At 41.2% G+C, this 15,822-nt stretch overlaps 1 protein-coding gene across 3 annotated transcripts in view; it reads left to right on the top strand.

Annotated features, from left to right (window-relative positions):
- The window catches only part of ABCG1 (ATP binding cassette subfamily G member 1), a 49,950-nt gene that overhangs the window by 19,013 nt on the left and 15,115 nt on the right, over nt 1-15,822 (top strand). For all 3 annotated transcript variants that reach the window (XR_014525465.1, XM_083500513.1, XM_083500514.1), the window contains exons 3-7: nt 9,092-9,209; nt 10,756-10,888; nt 13,488-13,538; nt 14,315-14,460; nt 15,621-15,744. Coding sequence is in view for 2 of the 3 variants with exons in the window: in XM_083500513.1 (XP_083356639.1) it covers nt 9,092-9,209; nt 10,756-10,888; nt 13,488-13,538; nt 14,315-14,460; nt 15,621-15,744 (572 nt within the window). In the remaining variant the exon portion in view is untranslated. The remainder of the gene's footprint in view (nt 1-9,091; nt 9,210-10,755; nt 10,889-13,487; nt 13,539-14,314; nt 14,461-15,620; nt 15,745-15,822) is intronic.

Genomic DNA, 15,822 nt, shown 5'->3' with positions numbered 1-15,822 from the left:
ATCAGATCAAGTTATGAAGATGTCAACCATTCACAAAATAGTGAAGACCAGCTTAAAGAAGTAAAGTGCATGCTTTGGGAGAACATTTTGCTTATGTTTGTTCAGATAAAATAGCATATTTGCAGTTCTAACAGGGAGAATTTTAAGTGAACTCAAAAGTTAAAAGGCAAAGATTTTTGTGACATTATAAACTATTGTGTAATATGCTGGGGAATAAAACTGATTATGTGGAAAGAATGACAATATGATGGAGGTCTAGGTCACTTATGGTGGTAAAATAGCCACCCAGCCTTTTAAAAATGACATCTAAATAGTTTTGTTGTCCTCCTGGTCTGTTTTATTCTTCAGCTATTCCTACTATTAGCAAGAGAATTTTTTCCCTGATACCCAGCAGGAAGGTAGCTCAGCAGCAATGTGTGATGGGCAGCAGCGATAGCTTTGTCTTCCTGGAACCTGATCACATGTCTGAAACGGGATGTGAAAACTTCCCCTTTGAGATAAACTTAGTCATGTACTGTATTAGTTACCATGGGTTAAAGCTGCAATGCTGCTATTATTATTTACTAAATTTCTATATTGCACTTCATCCAAAGATCACAGGGCAATTTACAATATAACTCCCCCCCCCCAAAAAAAAATACAAACCATAATAACAAACAAAAACAACACATGCACACACACACACAGTTTAAAATGCCATAGATTGTTTAATTAGCCAAAGGCCTGGGAGAAGAGGAATATTTTTGTCTGGTGCCTAAAGATATGTAACAAAGGCGCCAGATGAGCCTTCCTGTGGAGTGCATTCCACTTTAGACAGGTACTATATTCTCAAAAAAATACAGTAGTCCCTCGGAAATCAAACGGAATCTGTTCTGAAAGTCCATTCAACTTCCAAAACGTTCAGAAACCAAGGCGCAGCTTCCGATTGGCTGCAGGAAGCTCTTGCAACCAACCGGAAGTTGTGGAAGCCGTGTCGGACGTTCGGGCTCCAAAGAGCGTTTGCAAACCGGAACACTCACTTCCAGATTTACTTCATATTACTTTATCTACTTTATCAGCTGATATTAATCCAACATACTTAATGTAGGCTGTCTAGGATTTGAAAACAGATGAAAATTCAGTATTATCATGGTTGCTCAGTTTTTCAGTTTCCGAACTGCAGGAGTAGTAAAAACCACCCTTCTAAAATCCACTTAATGCAATGCATTTTCTTTCTGCAAGCACTGATGTGTTCACTGTGTAGTGGGTTTCTGTTTAATGCTTCTACACATTTCAGAAGAAATTATGATGGCTAATTAGAATAGTTCAGGGATGTTTTAGCAGGTTCTGTGTTTAGTGTGTTGGCAATGAAAATATTTTCATTTCTGAGACTTCATTAATGCAAATAATCCAGAGGAGAGCTAAAAATGCTGTTGTCAATGCTCTAGGCGTAAACCAAAAATCTGGAAGAGATCCATAGTTTATTTCCACATTCATGGGAGGATTTTTTTTTTTTAAATTAGCATTCAGGAACACAGATGCTACTGTTACACTAAATTTTAGAGAAATTGTGCAAATTTGCCAGTTTCACCAGGCCTCTGGATTTTTTTTAATGTCTCTAGGCTAGGGATGAGCGAAAATATCAGTGTTGGTTCCTCTCAGTTTTCCCAGTTTTCCCAATCATATTTCGATATGAGTTTGCAGTTTTCTTTTAAAATCCTCATGAAAACTACTCAGCATTTTAGTCCGGATATACACATTTTTGTATGCAGTTTAGCCTAGTATACATATTTTTGCAAAGCAATGCATTTTTGGATGCTATTTTCCCTGATCCATGATTTTTTATGATATATAATTACTTGGCTGTGGAGTTGTGCTGCAAAATTTGGTGAAGTGTGGATTTTGTGCTTTGCTTTGTGCATTGTTTCAGCAACTGCAAACTGAATCAAAGTTATTCCACTTCCCTACTCGAGGCCATTAGAAATGTTTTAGTGGTATTGTTACTAGTTGTAAAGGAAATAGTGTTAAGATGATGGATGGATGGATGGATGGATGGATGGATGGGTTTTCCATTGCTCCTCCCTGTAGCCCCATCCTCCCAGATGTTCTCCAGCAGGTTCCCCAAACCCTCCAGAACTGATTTGTGGGCACACAGGGAGCTGCAGAGAATGAGAGTGGAATGGGAAACCCCATTTCATTCATGGAAATCTATCCTGTTGGCAGGTTAGCACCATTGGATGTCAGCCTCTCTCTCTCTCTCTCTCTCTCTCTCTCTCTCTCTCTCTCTCTCTCTCTCTGTGTGTGTGTGTATATGTGTGTGTGTGTATAGATATATATAGTTTTGATTGGTGTTTGGCCTTATTATGAACCCTTGAATATTTGGGCTTTAGCTCATAATAAAATCACAAAATTTAATCGGTGGCCGCTTGATTGGCATAGGCCTATCTTTCTCCAGCCCCAGTGTGTGTTCTACTGTTGTATTTGTGAGTCATCCTTATGACCACAGGTGCCTGCCTTGTCTCTTTGTGTTAAGAGAGAGAGATCCTTCCAGGAAAGACTTCCATTCAAAAGCAAATGCAAGATCTTTTTTTCTAACAATAATAACCTGCCAAATGTTTACATAAGGCTTGAGTTGCTTGAAAAGAAGCTATTCTGTAAATTCACAGAAAAGATTAAAACAGTAAATCATGTAACTTCACCTCATCACTTTCCCCCTTATTTGGAGGCAAGCAAACGCACAGAGCAAGACACATTCTGACTCATAATTCCTCAAACCTGTAGACCTGAAGCTTGCCATGTGGAATACATCCTTGAATCACTTGCATGAAGCCTGGTGGGAGCAGGGTTATTATCGTTCATTGACCCATTTAAGAGGCTCTCTCTCTCTGCTCTGGGATGCAGGCATGTGGCTGTATCTACTTATATCTAGCTTTATGTTGCTTCTCACACAATGCCAGCACCTGCTTTTAAGAACCAGATCCTGACAAAGTTGTCTTACTGAAAAATTCAGTTTCACAATCTTTTAAGACAACATTTAATCAAAATTATATCTGTGTAGGAGAATGGATCGTTTTATTTTTTTCAACCATGAAAGCTGCCATCCTCGCTAATAATTTTAAGAAGAATTTCAGTGCTATAGCCTTTCTACGTCAAGCTTTCTTCTCCAACCACACAAGTCCAAGCCTACCAACTGGTTGTCTTTCTTCTGTAATGTTGGCATTAAAGAAACAAACCTTGGCAGTAGCTTATAGGAAACAAAGGATGAGTCGTATCAGAATCTATTTACACTTTACAAAGAAATGCATTGTGCTGAAATGTAGACAACGTGCACTTTTTGTTTGCCACTTCAGGGGCAATGTACTTGTGGATCTTAGTGTGGGAGTTTGCCTATCATAGTTACTCACAACCAAGACCACAAACCATCTTTTGATCCTCGTTTACAAGCAGACACTGGTTTAAGAAAACCAGTTTGGACACCAATTGGAAACAAATGGGGGGGGGGAGGAAATGTATGAACTCAACATTAACTCATTCATGATCTTCCAAATTAGGGTTTGGAGTGTTGTGCGATTGTGGCTGTTGTGTCAAGAGCATGTTGGTGACTTTTGGAAGTTTCCGGTTGCCGTTGTTTTGTTGGTTTCTTTTCATTCCAATTGGTGAAGCTGCTGATAGTAGACTTTAGCTCCAAGTCAGAGGAGCTGGCCTGTGAGAAGACTGAGGTGAAGGGAGATGGTCTCTGCTATCTCAACAAGAGGAATATCTGCACTGGCATAGATGGAGGTAGTCATGTACCGTTTAGCTGCAAATCCCTTAAGAGAGGAGTCAACAACCTTTTTGGACCAGGGGGTACATTTCAAATTTTGAAAGTGTGCTGAGGGCTCCAGTTAGACTGTCATATTGTAGCTATTTATCTGGGATCAAGTCCCGTCAAACACAAAAGACTTCTGAACTTTTTGCTTCATAACATTTTTTCTAGGAAGACTAGAGTCTTAGTCCGCAGCGCTTTCCTGAGGGCACCAGTGAAGACCTTCGTAGGCACCCTGGCACCCTCAGATGGTGGGTTGGTGACCCCTCTTTTAAATGGCTTAAGAAATAGTACCAATAAAGTTATGGCCTGCTAGCCCCAAATTATGTGGTATTTTCTCTTCCATTTGGGCTCAATCTGTGCTCTTACTAGTTTGTTGATTTTTGGATAACGTCAGCAAGATTACTGCTAAGAGAGAATCATTGTAAAGAGAAGTTTAAAGAACTTCACACTTCCTAAGGAAATCTAAGTTGACGTATGTCAGGGAACTGCCATCGGAGCATCAGGTGGTGGAGGGACTCAGGGAGGAAGAAAGAGACTCAACAGCTGAAGCAGGGACCAGCAGGGGGAGGAGTGGGTCTCTGAGGGAATGCGAGCAGGAGGGAGGGCTCAGGGACGCTTCCAGCGAGAACAGTGGGGAGGTATCTGAGTCTCCCATAGGGAGACCCACACCTCGCCGGAAACTGTCACGCCGTGAGTCCAGGAGACGCGTTTCCGTTAAGGAGCTCCTTTGCTGGAAACGCTTCCGCAGACAGCCACTGTCGGACTCTACTAGTGACTAGAGCAGACATGTCTGAGGAGCTCCGTCACACACGGAGGTTTGTGGGGTCGCACAAACTCTGAGGGAGCACGTTTTTACGCACAAGCAGCTAATCAATCCCTAACAACGTACATACAACATACTAATACAGTAGTGATGAACTTGTGGTAAACGACTTGTAGTTGGGCAGGAAGCATGAGGTCACACCATCTGCTAAATAGCCAGCCACAAATGCTATAGTGTTAGGGGTCCAACTGCCTAGTGGGTTGTCAAGTCTCATTAGTTTCTCTGAAGAAAAGCATTATCCAGTTATTAAATTTATACAATGAATAGGCTGCTGCTGGGGGGGGGGGAGTATGGCATGCACAGCTTTAGAAAGATCCATAAACCTTACTTTGTAAAGACTTCCTTCTGTTTAACAACACAATGCAGTCTGTCAGATCTAATGCCTAGCTGAAATTTAATCCATGGATCTGAGAGAACAATAAAGTTAAAGGGGTATATGAGCGTTTCTGGAATCTAAATTCTAGGTAAATTAACAATTTAACTGCACCCCCCTCCAGTTCATGCCATAGTTTCTTACCTGACTGATGCCTACTTTTAGACAATAGTTCATATAAGTGCCTTGTGCTGTTATGCCAGAGATTTACCGTAGTTAAGAGATCAGTGCTTATAATCTCTCTCTAACTTCTTAGGCCACAGTTTTACAATAATAGTGTTTATCCCTTTGGAAATCGTATTTACTCCCTACACTTTTTGAGGAAACTTTCTCACAAGGCCCACATGCTTTTTACATTTTGGGACTCCATGATGGTGTCTTGAGATAGGATTGTTTTGTATACACATCATTTGATTAGGTTTTTCATTAACTGGTGAGGGCATTTTTGTAAGACAGCATATATTGTAGAGGACAGAAGGGCATCTCTTGGTGTCTCTTCTAGATCGCAAATGGTGACTTGGTCAGCATAATTCCGTTCCGCTGCTGTCGTTTTGTTTTTAGCAATGCAAGGTATTCATTCTGTGCAGATCTTAGACTTTTGCCCAAAAATTCTACCCCGACAGCACCAGTGTTTATAATCACAGGAAGTATGCAATGCCAATATAGAATTTATGGGTCAACAGATTCTAAATCAGATTAGCCTTGAAATGTTCTGCAGCAGAGAAAGGCTCTAGTTCTTTCTGTGTCTGAATATTTTAATCCTCCATAAGGGATTAAAAGGGGCACAATGCTGGTATTACATAGATAACTAGTCTCTACTTGGTTGACCTTCATAGGCAACAAGACCTTTCACCCATTTCCAGAAAAGAATAATGCATGCCATTGTGTTTTAGGGTCTCAGTAGCCTGAAATGCTCGTTAACAAAATCCAGTTCTTTAATTCATTTTGTACTCTTCCCCTTTAAAAAAAAAAAATTAAAAATGTTTTTATGCTTGGGTTAAATACTGTGGGGAAGCAGCAGTGTATACATTGCTTAATGTGGCTAGACCAGTTGTGCAATGCTGGGAAAATACAGTTACTTAATGTGGTAAGGCCAGTTGTGAAACACAGTGATGCAGGCAAACGGAACCTGTGACCTACCAGAGGATGTTGCACTTCAATTCCCATCATCCCTAGCAAGCATAGCCAATGGCCCAGGGATGATGGAAGTTGTAGTTTGTCTGTTTGTAGCTTCCTTTCTCTCGAACTGGGATTCAAGACAGCTTACAACATTTTAAAAACATTAGTATAAAAGACAAGGTCATGAAATTAAACTAGTTAAACACAATAGTTTTTTAAAAAGCACAATTAAAACTGGCACTGAGTTACTGATTGCCCTGATACCAGCCCAGTGGTCAACATCATTGGCACCTAGTTTTCAGAGGCCTACCTGAAAAAGAAGGTCTTAGCCTGCCAGTGGAGAGATAACAAGGAGGAAGCCCATCAAACCTCTCTTGGGAGGGAATTCCATAGTATGGGAGCCGCCACAGAAAAGTCTGTCTCTTGTATCACCACCAGCTGTGCCTCTGATGTTGATGGGACTGAGAAAAGATGCTCAGCTGAGGATCATAGCACCTGGACAGATTAGTAAAGGGAGATAAAGATCTTTCAGGTATCCTGTGCCCCAGCCACATACGGATTTATAGGTGATAAGCATCACTTTGAATCGTGACCAGAAACAGACCAGTGGCAAGTTGTTTTCACAAGGGAGTAACATGCTCCCTGTAGCTTAGCCCCAGTGAGCAGTTTTGTGCGCATTCTGGGCCAGCTGAAACTTCCAAACATTTTTCAAAGGCAGCTGCACAGAGAGCATGTTGCAGTAGTCCAACAGAGATGTAACTATGGCATGCATCACCGTGGCCAGATCTGACATGTCAGTAGTGTAACAACATCTGGAGCACAGGTTCCCGCATACCTGCAGTACTGCCTGGATCCAAATTTCTATTTTTCTTTTTCTGCAGTTAAGTCATTTCTATCAAGCTAGTGAGGTTTCCTGAACAATTGCTACATGTTCTCACCCAGCACACGTTATTCTTGTTCGGAGGTGGACATCTCTGACAGCGTTCATTGTAAACCTTCTTTCACACTGGCAGCTTAAACGCAGCTTGCGGGATGCACTTAAGGTTGTACCTTGACAAATAATTTATGACAAGCGCTTTTCAGTATGTAGTTGGTATTTTTTGAAAGGCGTGGATAAGGAGTGACATTTTATCTTGCTTTCAACTCCTTTTCATACTGTGAAGATTCCTGGAAATCGGTGAGGCTTGCGTTTTCAACACTGCTCAAGAGACAAGTACATTGGAAACCTCTTATATGTTTGTCAAAATGTCTGTATAAACACAAATGATGGGGGCATAGCAGCTGGAGCAGTCTGCTAAAATCAATGCAGACATTACAAGCAAACTCTAGGCCTTTTCTTTCAAATCTGGCTTTTCAATGGCCGATGAAGATGAAAATGATTGACTTACTAAATGTCAAACTTGCTTTCTCACATTCACTTCCTGCTGTTCTGTGGCCATAGCAGAGTCGTGCTGGATGAGACCAAGGGCCCGTCTAGTTCAGCATCCGGGCCTGGATCTAGACACATCAAAGAAGTGTTTCAGTTTAAAACGTCGTAAATTTAAACAGGGAAAACAGGTAGAAAAAAATGGGACTTCACGTCGCCATCTGGTGGCACAGTGTAATATCACACATACCACACATATAAATCGCTTTTTCTTTACCAGTCTAGCTGAGCCCCTGTTCTCACAGCAGCAACTCAATACCATTGGGAAGCCCACAATCATCAGGACAGGAGTGCAACCACATTCTCCCACTCACATTTTCCAGCAACTGGAATCCGGAGGCAACCTGCCTCTGATCCTGGAAGTTAAGAAGTAGCCATTGGTAGTATTCTCACCCACTCAATTCGTCTAATCCCATTTTTAAAGCCATTTTAGATGATGGCTATCACTATATCGTGTAAATATCTTAGTTTCACTGTTTTATTTATTTATCATGTCATAAAATTTATGCACCACTTGATTGTAAAAACAAACAAAATTTAAAGTGGTTTACAAAAAGAGAGACAAGACAAGACATTTTATCAATAGGAAGAATTAGAAACAATGATTTGATACTTTCAAAAAGTTGAAATAATAAAATAAAAAGAGGTTAAAGCTCGCATCAACTTTCTAAATATCTGGGTTAAAGGTAAAGGGACCCCTGACCATTAGGTCGAGTTGTGACCAACTCTGCGGTTGCGACGCTCATCTCTCTATATTGGCCAAGGGAGCCGGCGTACAGCTTCCGGGTCATGTGGCCAGCATGACTAAGCTGCTTCTGGCGAACCAGAGCGGTGCACGGAAACGCCGTTTACCTTCCCGCCGGAGCGGTACCTATTTATCTACTTCTACTTTGATGTGCTTTTGAACTGCTAGGTTGGCAGGAGCAGGGACCGAGCAACAGGAGCTCACCCATTCGCGGGCATTCGAACTGCCGACTTTCTGATCAGCAAGTCCTAGGCTCTGTGGTTTAACCCACAGTGCGCCACCCGCGTCCCAAATATCTGGGCAGGCTCATCTAAATAAAAATGCTTTTAGCAGGCACCAAAAGTGAAGGCATTTGCCTGATGTCAACAGGCAGGGAGTTGCAAAGTGTAGGTGCTGCAACAACCTAATTTCTGCCTCTTAAACTGCAAAGAAATTAATAAAAACCAGAAAGGTGTAGCATGCTTGAAATACCATGCTAAGACAACTGTACTAGGGAAAAGATGGTAGGTAATAAAATGGTAAAGAGCTTTTATTTGCAACAAATAAATGTTCACTGTTTATGTTTTCCTTGTAAGATTTTTCAAGAAAATGGAAAAATACAGAGAAGTTCTCTCAGCAGTACATAGTTTTATTACATATTGAATATCAAACCAAGCACTTAAATTGAGGCTACCTGACTAGGTCTAGCTTGTTTAGAGACTAGCGACATCTTGAGTCTTAAATCAATCTTGGGATTCAAGTATTTCAGATTCTAATCTGCTAGAATGACTAGGAAGACGTGGGGTGAAGTCTAAACATTGCACCTCCTTCTTTTGCAGGTTTCAAGACCTTGTTGAAAGGAATTTCAGGAAAGTTCAGCAGTGGAGAACTTGTGGCCATTATGGGTCCTTCTGGAGCTGGAAAGTCAACGCTCATGAACATCCTGGCAGGATACAGGTAAGTGAGGGCAATGGTCAATTCCCACATTATGTTGTTTAGATATAACTAATTTTAAGTGTGCAGCTAAACTTGTAATATGTGAGATGACAAACATGTGCTTGGAAACGTATGTAGAATGCATTTATGCCCACTGGAGAACCAGAATTGGCTACACCTTCTTTGTCATATTTATTCACTGTCACAAACTTGCATTTGCTGCCAGGGACACTGGTGGCGCTGTGGGTTAAACCACAGAGCCTAGGACTTGCCGATCAGAAGGTCGGCGGTTCAAATCCCCGCGACACGGTGAGCTCCCGTTGTTCGGTCCCAGCTTCTGCCAACCTAGCAATTTGAAAGCACGTCAAAGTGCAAGTAGATAAATAGGTACCACTCCGGCGGGAAGGCAAACGGCGTTTCCGTGTGCTGCTCTGGTTCAGAAGTGGCTTAGTCATGCTGGCCACATGACCCGGAAGCTGTCTGAGGACAAACGCCGGCTCCCTCAGCCAATAAAGTGAGATGAGCGCCGCAACCCCAGAGTCGGTCACGACTAGACCTAATGGTTAAGGGTCCTTTTACCTTTACCTTATAATACATAGAAGAACCTTAGGTCTAATCCTTGTTCTTAAGCAAATATTTCACCTTGTATTTATAAAACATATTTTTTTAAAAAAGCCTTAATACATATCAGCAACACTGTTGCTCAAACCTGCTCCTGCAGATTTGGATTCTCTGGTTTAAAGTCTACAAGTGTTTTGATAAGACAAATATTTTCACTCATGGTGCTGCATGATTGAGAGAACTCCAGAGATTTAGAAGTAAATACTATGCCACCTGCTCCGAGGGCTGATTTGCTCATTGCAGTCTTCTGAATGTAGGACTTGTCTACAATCTCATGATTTCCAAAACAGCCTTGGAGCTCTCGGTGAGTCAGATGAGTGAGTGAGATCACTTCGCACATTGTGCTTACTTGCATCTGCAGAAGCATAATTGACTTGCATGTCTTTTTTTAAAAATGTAAAGGGCACATAGGGGTAGGAGACAAATTTGGTTCAGTTCACCTTTAAAGGCAAACCTGCCTAATTCACACTTTAAGAACCAAAGCATAGCTATCCTTCAAAATTTACACTTCTCCTAATTTGAGAATGGAATTTTCTAGCCAAGCAATGTTTACAAAAATGTAGAGTGTGCATAAACGTTAACATGATAGTGAGAATACCATAACAATGCATTGTATTAGGGGAAATTACTTGCAAAAGTGAGTGCATTAGTCAAATCTGCATACATAAGGCTAAATTTGCACCAAAATGCAGAAGAACGTCCATGAGGATTTTTTAAAATGAAAATTGATCATTTTACTACAAATTCATAAAATATTATATGCATAAAACTGGCAAATTTGTGCAGAAATGTGGAGAACGGAATTCAAGACTGAAAAATGGGAAACAGAGAACTGTATTTGACAAATAAGTCAGTCCCTAAGTGCAAGCCAGCCCTTAGCTTTGTCTCCCCCTAAAGGATGTGAAGGAAAGTTTCATGCTTTTTTTCTTTTCTTGACCAATTTCAGAGAGACTGGGATGAAAGGAGAGATCCTCATCAATGGACAACCCCGTGATCTGCGCTCTTTCCGCAAAGTCTCCTGCTACATAATGCAAGATGACATGCTACTTCCACATCTTACTGTCCAAGAAGCCATGATGGTAATTGAACCATATTTAGCCTGAACTTCCCCATGACTGTGGCTTCAGGACTGCTTGATCCTTTATAAGGCTTAACCCTGTGTGCTGCTACCCTGACAAACCTCTTTTCAGTCTTAAGTGCTGCAAAGTGAAGCAGTCTGTAGACTTGACCACTCTGCTCTTGCCTTGGAGCAGGCAATGAGAAGTTTGTTTTATAGCTCAAAGGAGGAAGTCCCATTTTATTTATTATTTACGGAATTTCTAAACTGCCCTTCATCAAAATAATTCCCAGAGCTCAATCATTAAATAAGCAATCAATAAAACATGATTGAAAAGATAAAATCTTGATCAAAACCTTCCAGAGTGGTTAACATACATTAAATAATTAAAGAAATACAATTAAGATTATAAAGCCTAGGAAAAAAAACATCAATAAACACCTCTAAAAACCCTCATGAACAGTAAAACAATAAAAAAGCAGGCTTTCATCAAACAAACAAACAAACAAACAACCCTAGGACCAGTGCTTTTTTTCTGCGGAGACACAGGGGTATGCATACCCCTAAACATTTTGTGAATCTTTGTACTTTTGTCCATTTATTGTATTTATTTCCCCAGATTTGAACTATAAAGTGATGGTTTTCTTGAGTCAAAATGAGAGTACCCCTAAACATTTTTTAGGGGGGGAAACACTGTCTAGGACATTGTGCATTGATAGAATTTAATTGGATTTTCCAAAGGCCTGGGTACCAGAAGCCCAGTAATGTGATGACTGTCCACGCCTACAGGGGACCACTATTGTGACTATAGGTGCAGGCTGATGATTAGAGCAACACTACAAAGAAGGCCTTCTCCTTCCACTACCATCCACAACAGGGCAATGAGAAGCGCCTCACTTGCCTTTTTCACTTCGTGGAGGGGATTCAGAAGAGAATTTGTGAGGAAAAATAAATAGATACCGTATTCATATTTCTTTTTTTAAGAAAAGAGCCTGAGTTACAAATCTGTATTATTAAAGGGCTGGCCATCCATTACTCTGCACCCCTGCTTTTCAATTCTGGAAGTCACTTGTTTACACACAGAAGATACAGCTGCAGTATATAAAGCAAAAACGCATTAATACTCTAATGTGCATAGAAAGTGTGGCTCCCTGTATAGAAGAGCCTGTCTTGCCAGTGGCAGGTCTTTGAAATATCCTTTCCAGCCTGATGCATCTAACTAAAGCTTATCTCCCTGTGATTTCAGTTTAATGATAGTCCAAGGTCTTTGGGAACGACCAAAATACACGCTCCTTGCCTCTTCCTTCACTTCCCTCTCAACAAGGCTGCTTGTTCCATAAACAAACACTGGGCTAGGAGGCAAAGCCAGCCGCCTTTGGCCTAGTGCCAGAGAGGCTGATTTGAGCTGACAAATCTAAAAATGTCCGCTGTCCAGGCTTCTGTGAAATCCACTTGGCAGTTTTGTGCAGAGACCTGAAGAGCGTTCAGTTACAGGGTCAACTGCTGTGAGTTGGCCTGGTCAAACCCAAGCTACTCATTTTCCAGCGATTAAATGCATTATTATACTGAGGACTTTTGGGGAAAATATTTATTTAAATGTTATTTAAACATACCTTCTAGGATCAAAAGATTCAGAGTAGTTCTTTTTTTTAATTGCAGCTGCCCAAAGGAAAAAATAAATAAAGCAAATCTGCTGCTATTGGCCACTGTTTTTGCTTTGTCAACACCTTCATGTGTCCTTTGCTATGTCAGAGGCAGTATGTCTCTGAATACAGTACCATTTGCTGGGAATCACAGGTGGGAAGAGTGCAGTTGTGTTCTGCTCCTGCTTGCAGGCTTCCCAGAAGCCATCTGGGTGGCTACACTGAGAACAGGATGCTAGACTAGATCCAACAGGCTCTTAAGTCCAAGTGTCTTTGTGTGATTGCCCACCCATTGTTTATTCAGAAAGCAATTCGTTGACTCAAAGATCAGAACTCTGAATCTTCCTGGTTCTTAGAGAGACCAGGAAATTACAGGGAGGGAGACATTAAGAGGGTCTTCCCACTGAATAAAAATATGGACTTCCTCCTTATGTTTAAATACAATGGGAGCCTATGTAAGATGTTTACAAGAATAAACCTTACCTTTCCATAGCAACTTGAGTCAAGCTGAACCAAGTTATAGTCTGAAGGGATGAGAGGTGTACACGGTGTTTTATCAATTTGTTCTCCTCTCTCATAAAACTGATTTCCAATCTTCCCAAGTGTGCCATTCATGCAACTCCCTTCTTCCTAAGGTTTGTCTGATCATAAGAAACGATTTAAATATAGAGTCAAGGAGGAAAAGAGGTGGTAAAGGACTCTTGCTGGATTGCACTTCCTCAAGAGAGAAGCATTGCTTGTTTGAAAAGCATTCTAATCTCAAAGGCATCCTGTGTATAAGAGCTTCAATTATCTAAGAGAAGGCTCCGAATTAAGCCACATCTGCACTATACATTTAAAGCAGTATCATGTCACTTTAAACAGTCATGGCATCCCCCAAAGCATCCTAGGAACTGTAGTTAGTCAATCATGTTGATAGTTGATGGAGTCTTCAGAGATGAGTGTCTAACAAGGATTATGTTTGGCCTACTATTTCAGGTATCTGCTCATCTGAAACTTCAGGAAAAAGATGAAGGCAGGAGAGAAATGGTATGTATAGTACTTTGCTCAAGGAATAAATCTGAAACATACTGAATATTTTTAATGTAATTGTGAAAACTGAGCCATAAATTAGTTCCTCCTTGCTTGTGGGGAATGAAATATGTATGCAGCACTCTTTATATCAGTAACAAAGGAATTTAGGATAAACTATTTGAATTTTGTGCTTTTTGGGGTGAGGGCAGATTGAAGACATGCTTATTAAAAAGAAGCCCCAGCTGCTTGCCTACCATTTATAGAACCAACAGTTAATGGTTAAATTTCACTCAATGTAGGAATAAAAGAGGAAAGAAAAATCTTTTCAAAGTACTCATAGGAATGTTCAGACAATTATAAGGATGCTTCATTTAACAACTGGATATTATATTTTAGCTAGATTTGCAGCTCAGCTTTTGATCTTGTATAGACAGCAGTATAAATAGTTGTTTGGGGTATGTGGTTGAAAGGAAATTCATTGTTGTAGAGAGCGTCGCAAACAGTGAGTTAAAGAGATTGCACTGATGAATGTTCTCAAATCGAGCAGCTAATGGGTGGGAGGGGTTCAATCCTGCTTGCTGCAGGGATTGGCTCATGCAGCTGATCCAGACACATCTCTACCTGCCCCACACCTGATAGCAGATATAGCATCTTCTTTTTTTTTGGTTTTTGAAAATTGCCCCAGTGGACCAAACGGGAGGTCCTGATCTGGTCTGCAGGCTCCCCGCCCTGTTGAATGTGGACAGCACTTGTGAAGACCCTTTGAAATACTTTGTTGTCCCTCATTTCAGGTAAAGGAGATCCTGACAGCTCTGGGTTTGCTGTCCTGTGCCACTACGAGGACTGGAAGTCTTTCAGGGGGGCAGAGAAAGCGTCTCGCTATTGCTTTGGAGCTGGTGAACAACCCGCCAGTTATGTTTTTTGATGAACCTACCAGGTAATTTGTATTCCAACCTAAAGATGGTATCATCATCATCATCATTTAGTGCATGGCTTGCAGTACCGCATTGATCCATGGCCCACCCTCCAGGGGTCATGTGGTAAAGTGCATGGGGCCTAGGGAGAAACCCAATACTTTTAAATACTTGATTGCTAGAATGCATGTAGTAGATTATTATTCCCTATTATTCTTTCATCTTTTATCCAAAGCCAATCCCTTCCCTTCATTAATCCCCACAACCCATTCTGGTTTTAGTTTATTTAAAACTGATTATCATTCAATCTAATTATTTCTTCTTCCATCCAAAGGTAGTTCCTCCGCTTCCTTAATCTCCCCACTCCTGAACTCTTTATGTTTTTATTTTATTTTATGTTTTGCTTTGTTTATATGGTTCCAGTTCTACTCCCTCCATTCCACCCCCACCCCTAAACCCCTAACAAGGAATTTATGTGCTCACCAGTACCTTTTAAAGCAGAGGCTGGATGACTATCTGTCATGGATGTTTTAGTTGAGATTCCTGCATTGCAGCGGGTTTCAACCAGATGACCAACCTTACAATTCGATGGTTCAATATACAATATGATGCTGACTTCACTAGTTCCGATTCTGCAGATTGCTAACAGTTGGTGCCATTGTTTCTCCTGCTGTGATGCCTTCAGCAGCAATCTCTGGCTGCCAATGCATCACAGGAAACTTCCAAGCAGTGCTGTTAATAGGGCACCCAGAAGTTGCAGTGCAGAACCAAAAATGTGGTGTCCCAGGGGTTGGGAACCCTGAGTTTGTAAAACAGAAGCCCACAGTGGCAGCCATAAGTGTACTGAGATGTGTAAGGTCCCAGATCCTTTGAAAACTAGAACGTATATTGCTGGCCAACAAGTGCAAGATACGAAAAGCTGAAAGGGAGGTGGAGGGAGAAGGATGCTTTAGGGAACAAGAAGTCATTCTAGCATAATGTTAAGCGCAATCTTGTAGCTGCCAAACTAAAATATGAAAAACCAGGGAGAGCCAATGGTGGTAGCCAGTACAGCTCATTGGAAATATCTCCTCCTACCCAAACCCTGTTGGGATTGTGGAGCTTCTGTTCTTTTAATTCAGAGGGGCTATTATGAACATCAGTGAGTGAAAAAACAATCCTGACAAACTCCTTTTCTTCTTAGCGGCCTGGACAGTGCATCCTGCTTTCAAGTCGTCTCCTTGATGAAGGCTTTAGCACAGGGTGGTCGGTCCATTATCTGCACTATACACCAGCCCAGTGCCAAACTCTTTGAGCAATTTGACCAGGTACTTATTTTGATTTCTTTTTTGCCACACGCATGGATGTATAAAGAGTGCACTCACAGCTGCATCTAATTTCCTAGG

Source organism: Podarcis liolepis (genome assembly GCF_965112155.1).
Source record: "Podarcis liolepis genome assembly, chromosome: 4".
Lineage (NCBI taxonomy): Eukaryota > Metazoa > Chordata > Lepidosauria > Squamata > Lacertidae > Podarcis > Podarcis liolepis.
This window is presented reverse-complemented; position numbering and strand designations above follow the sequence as displayed.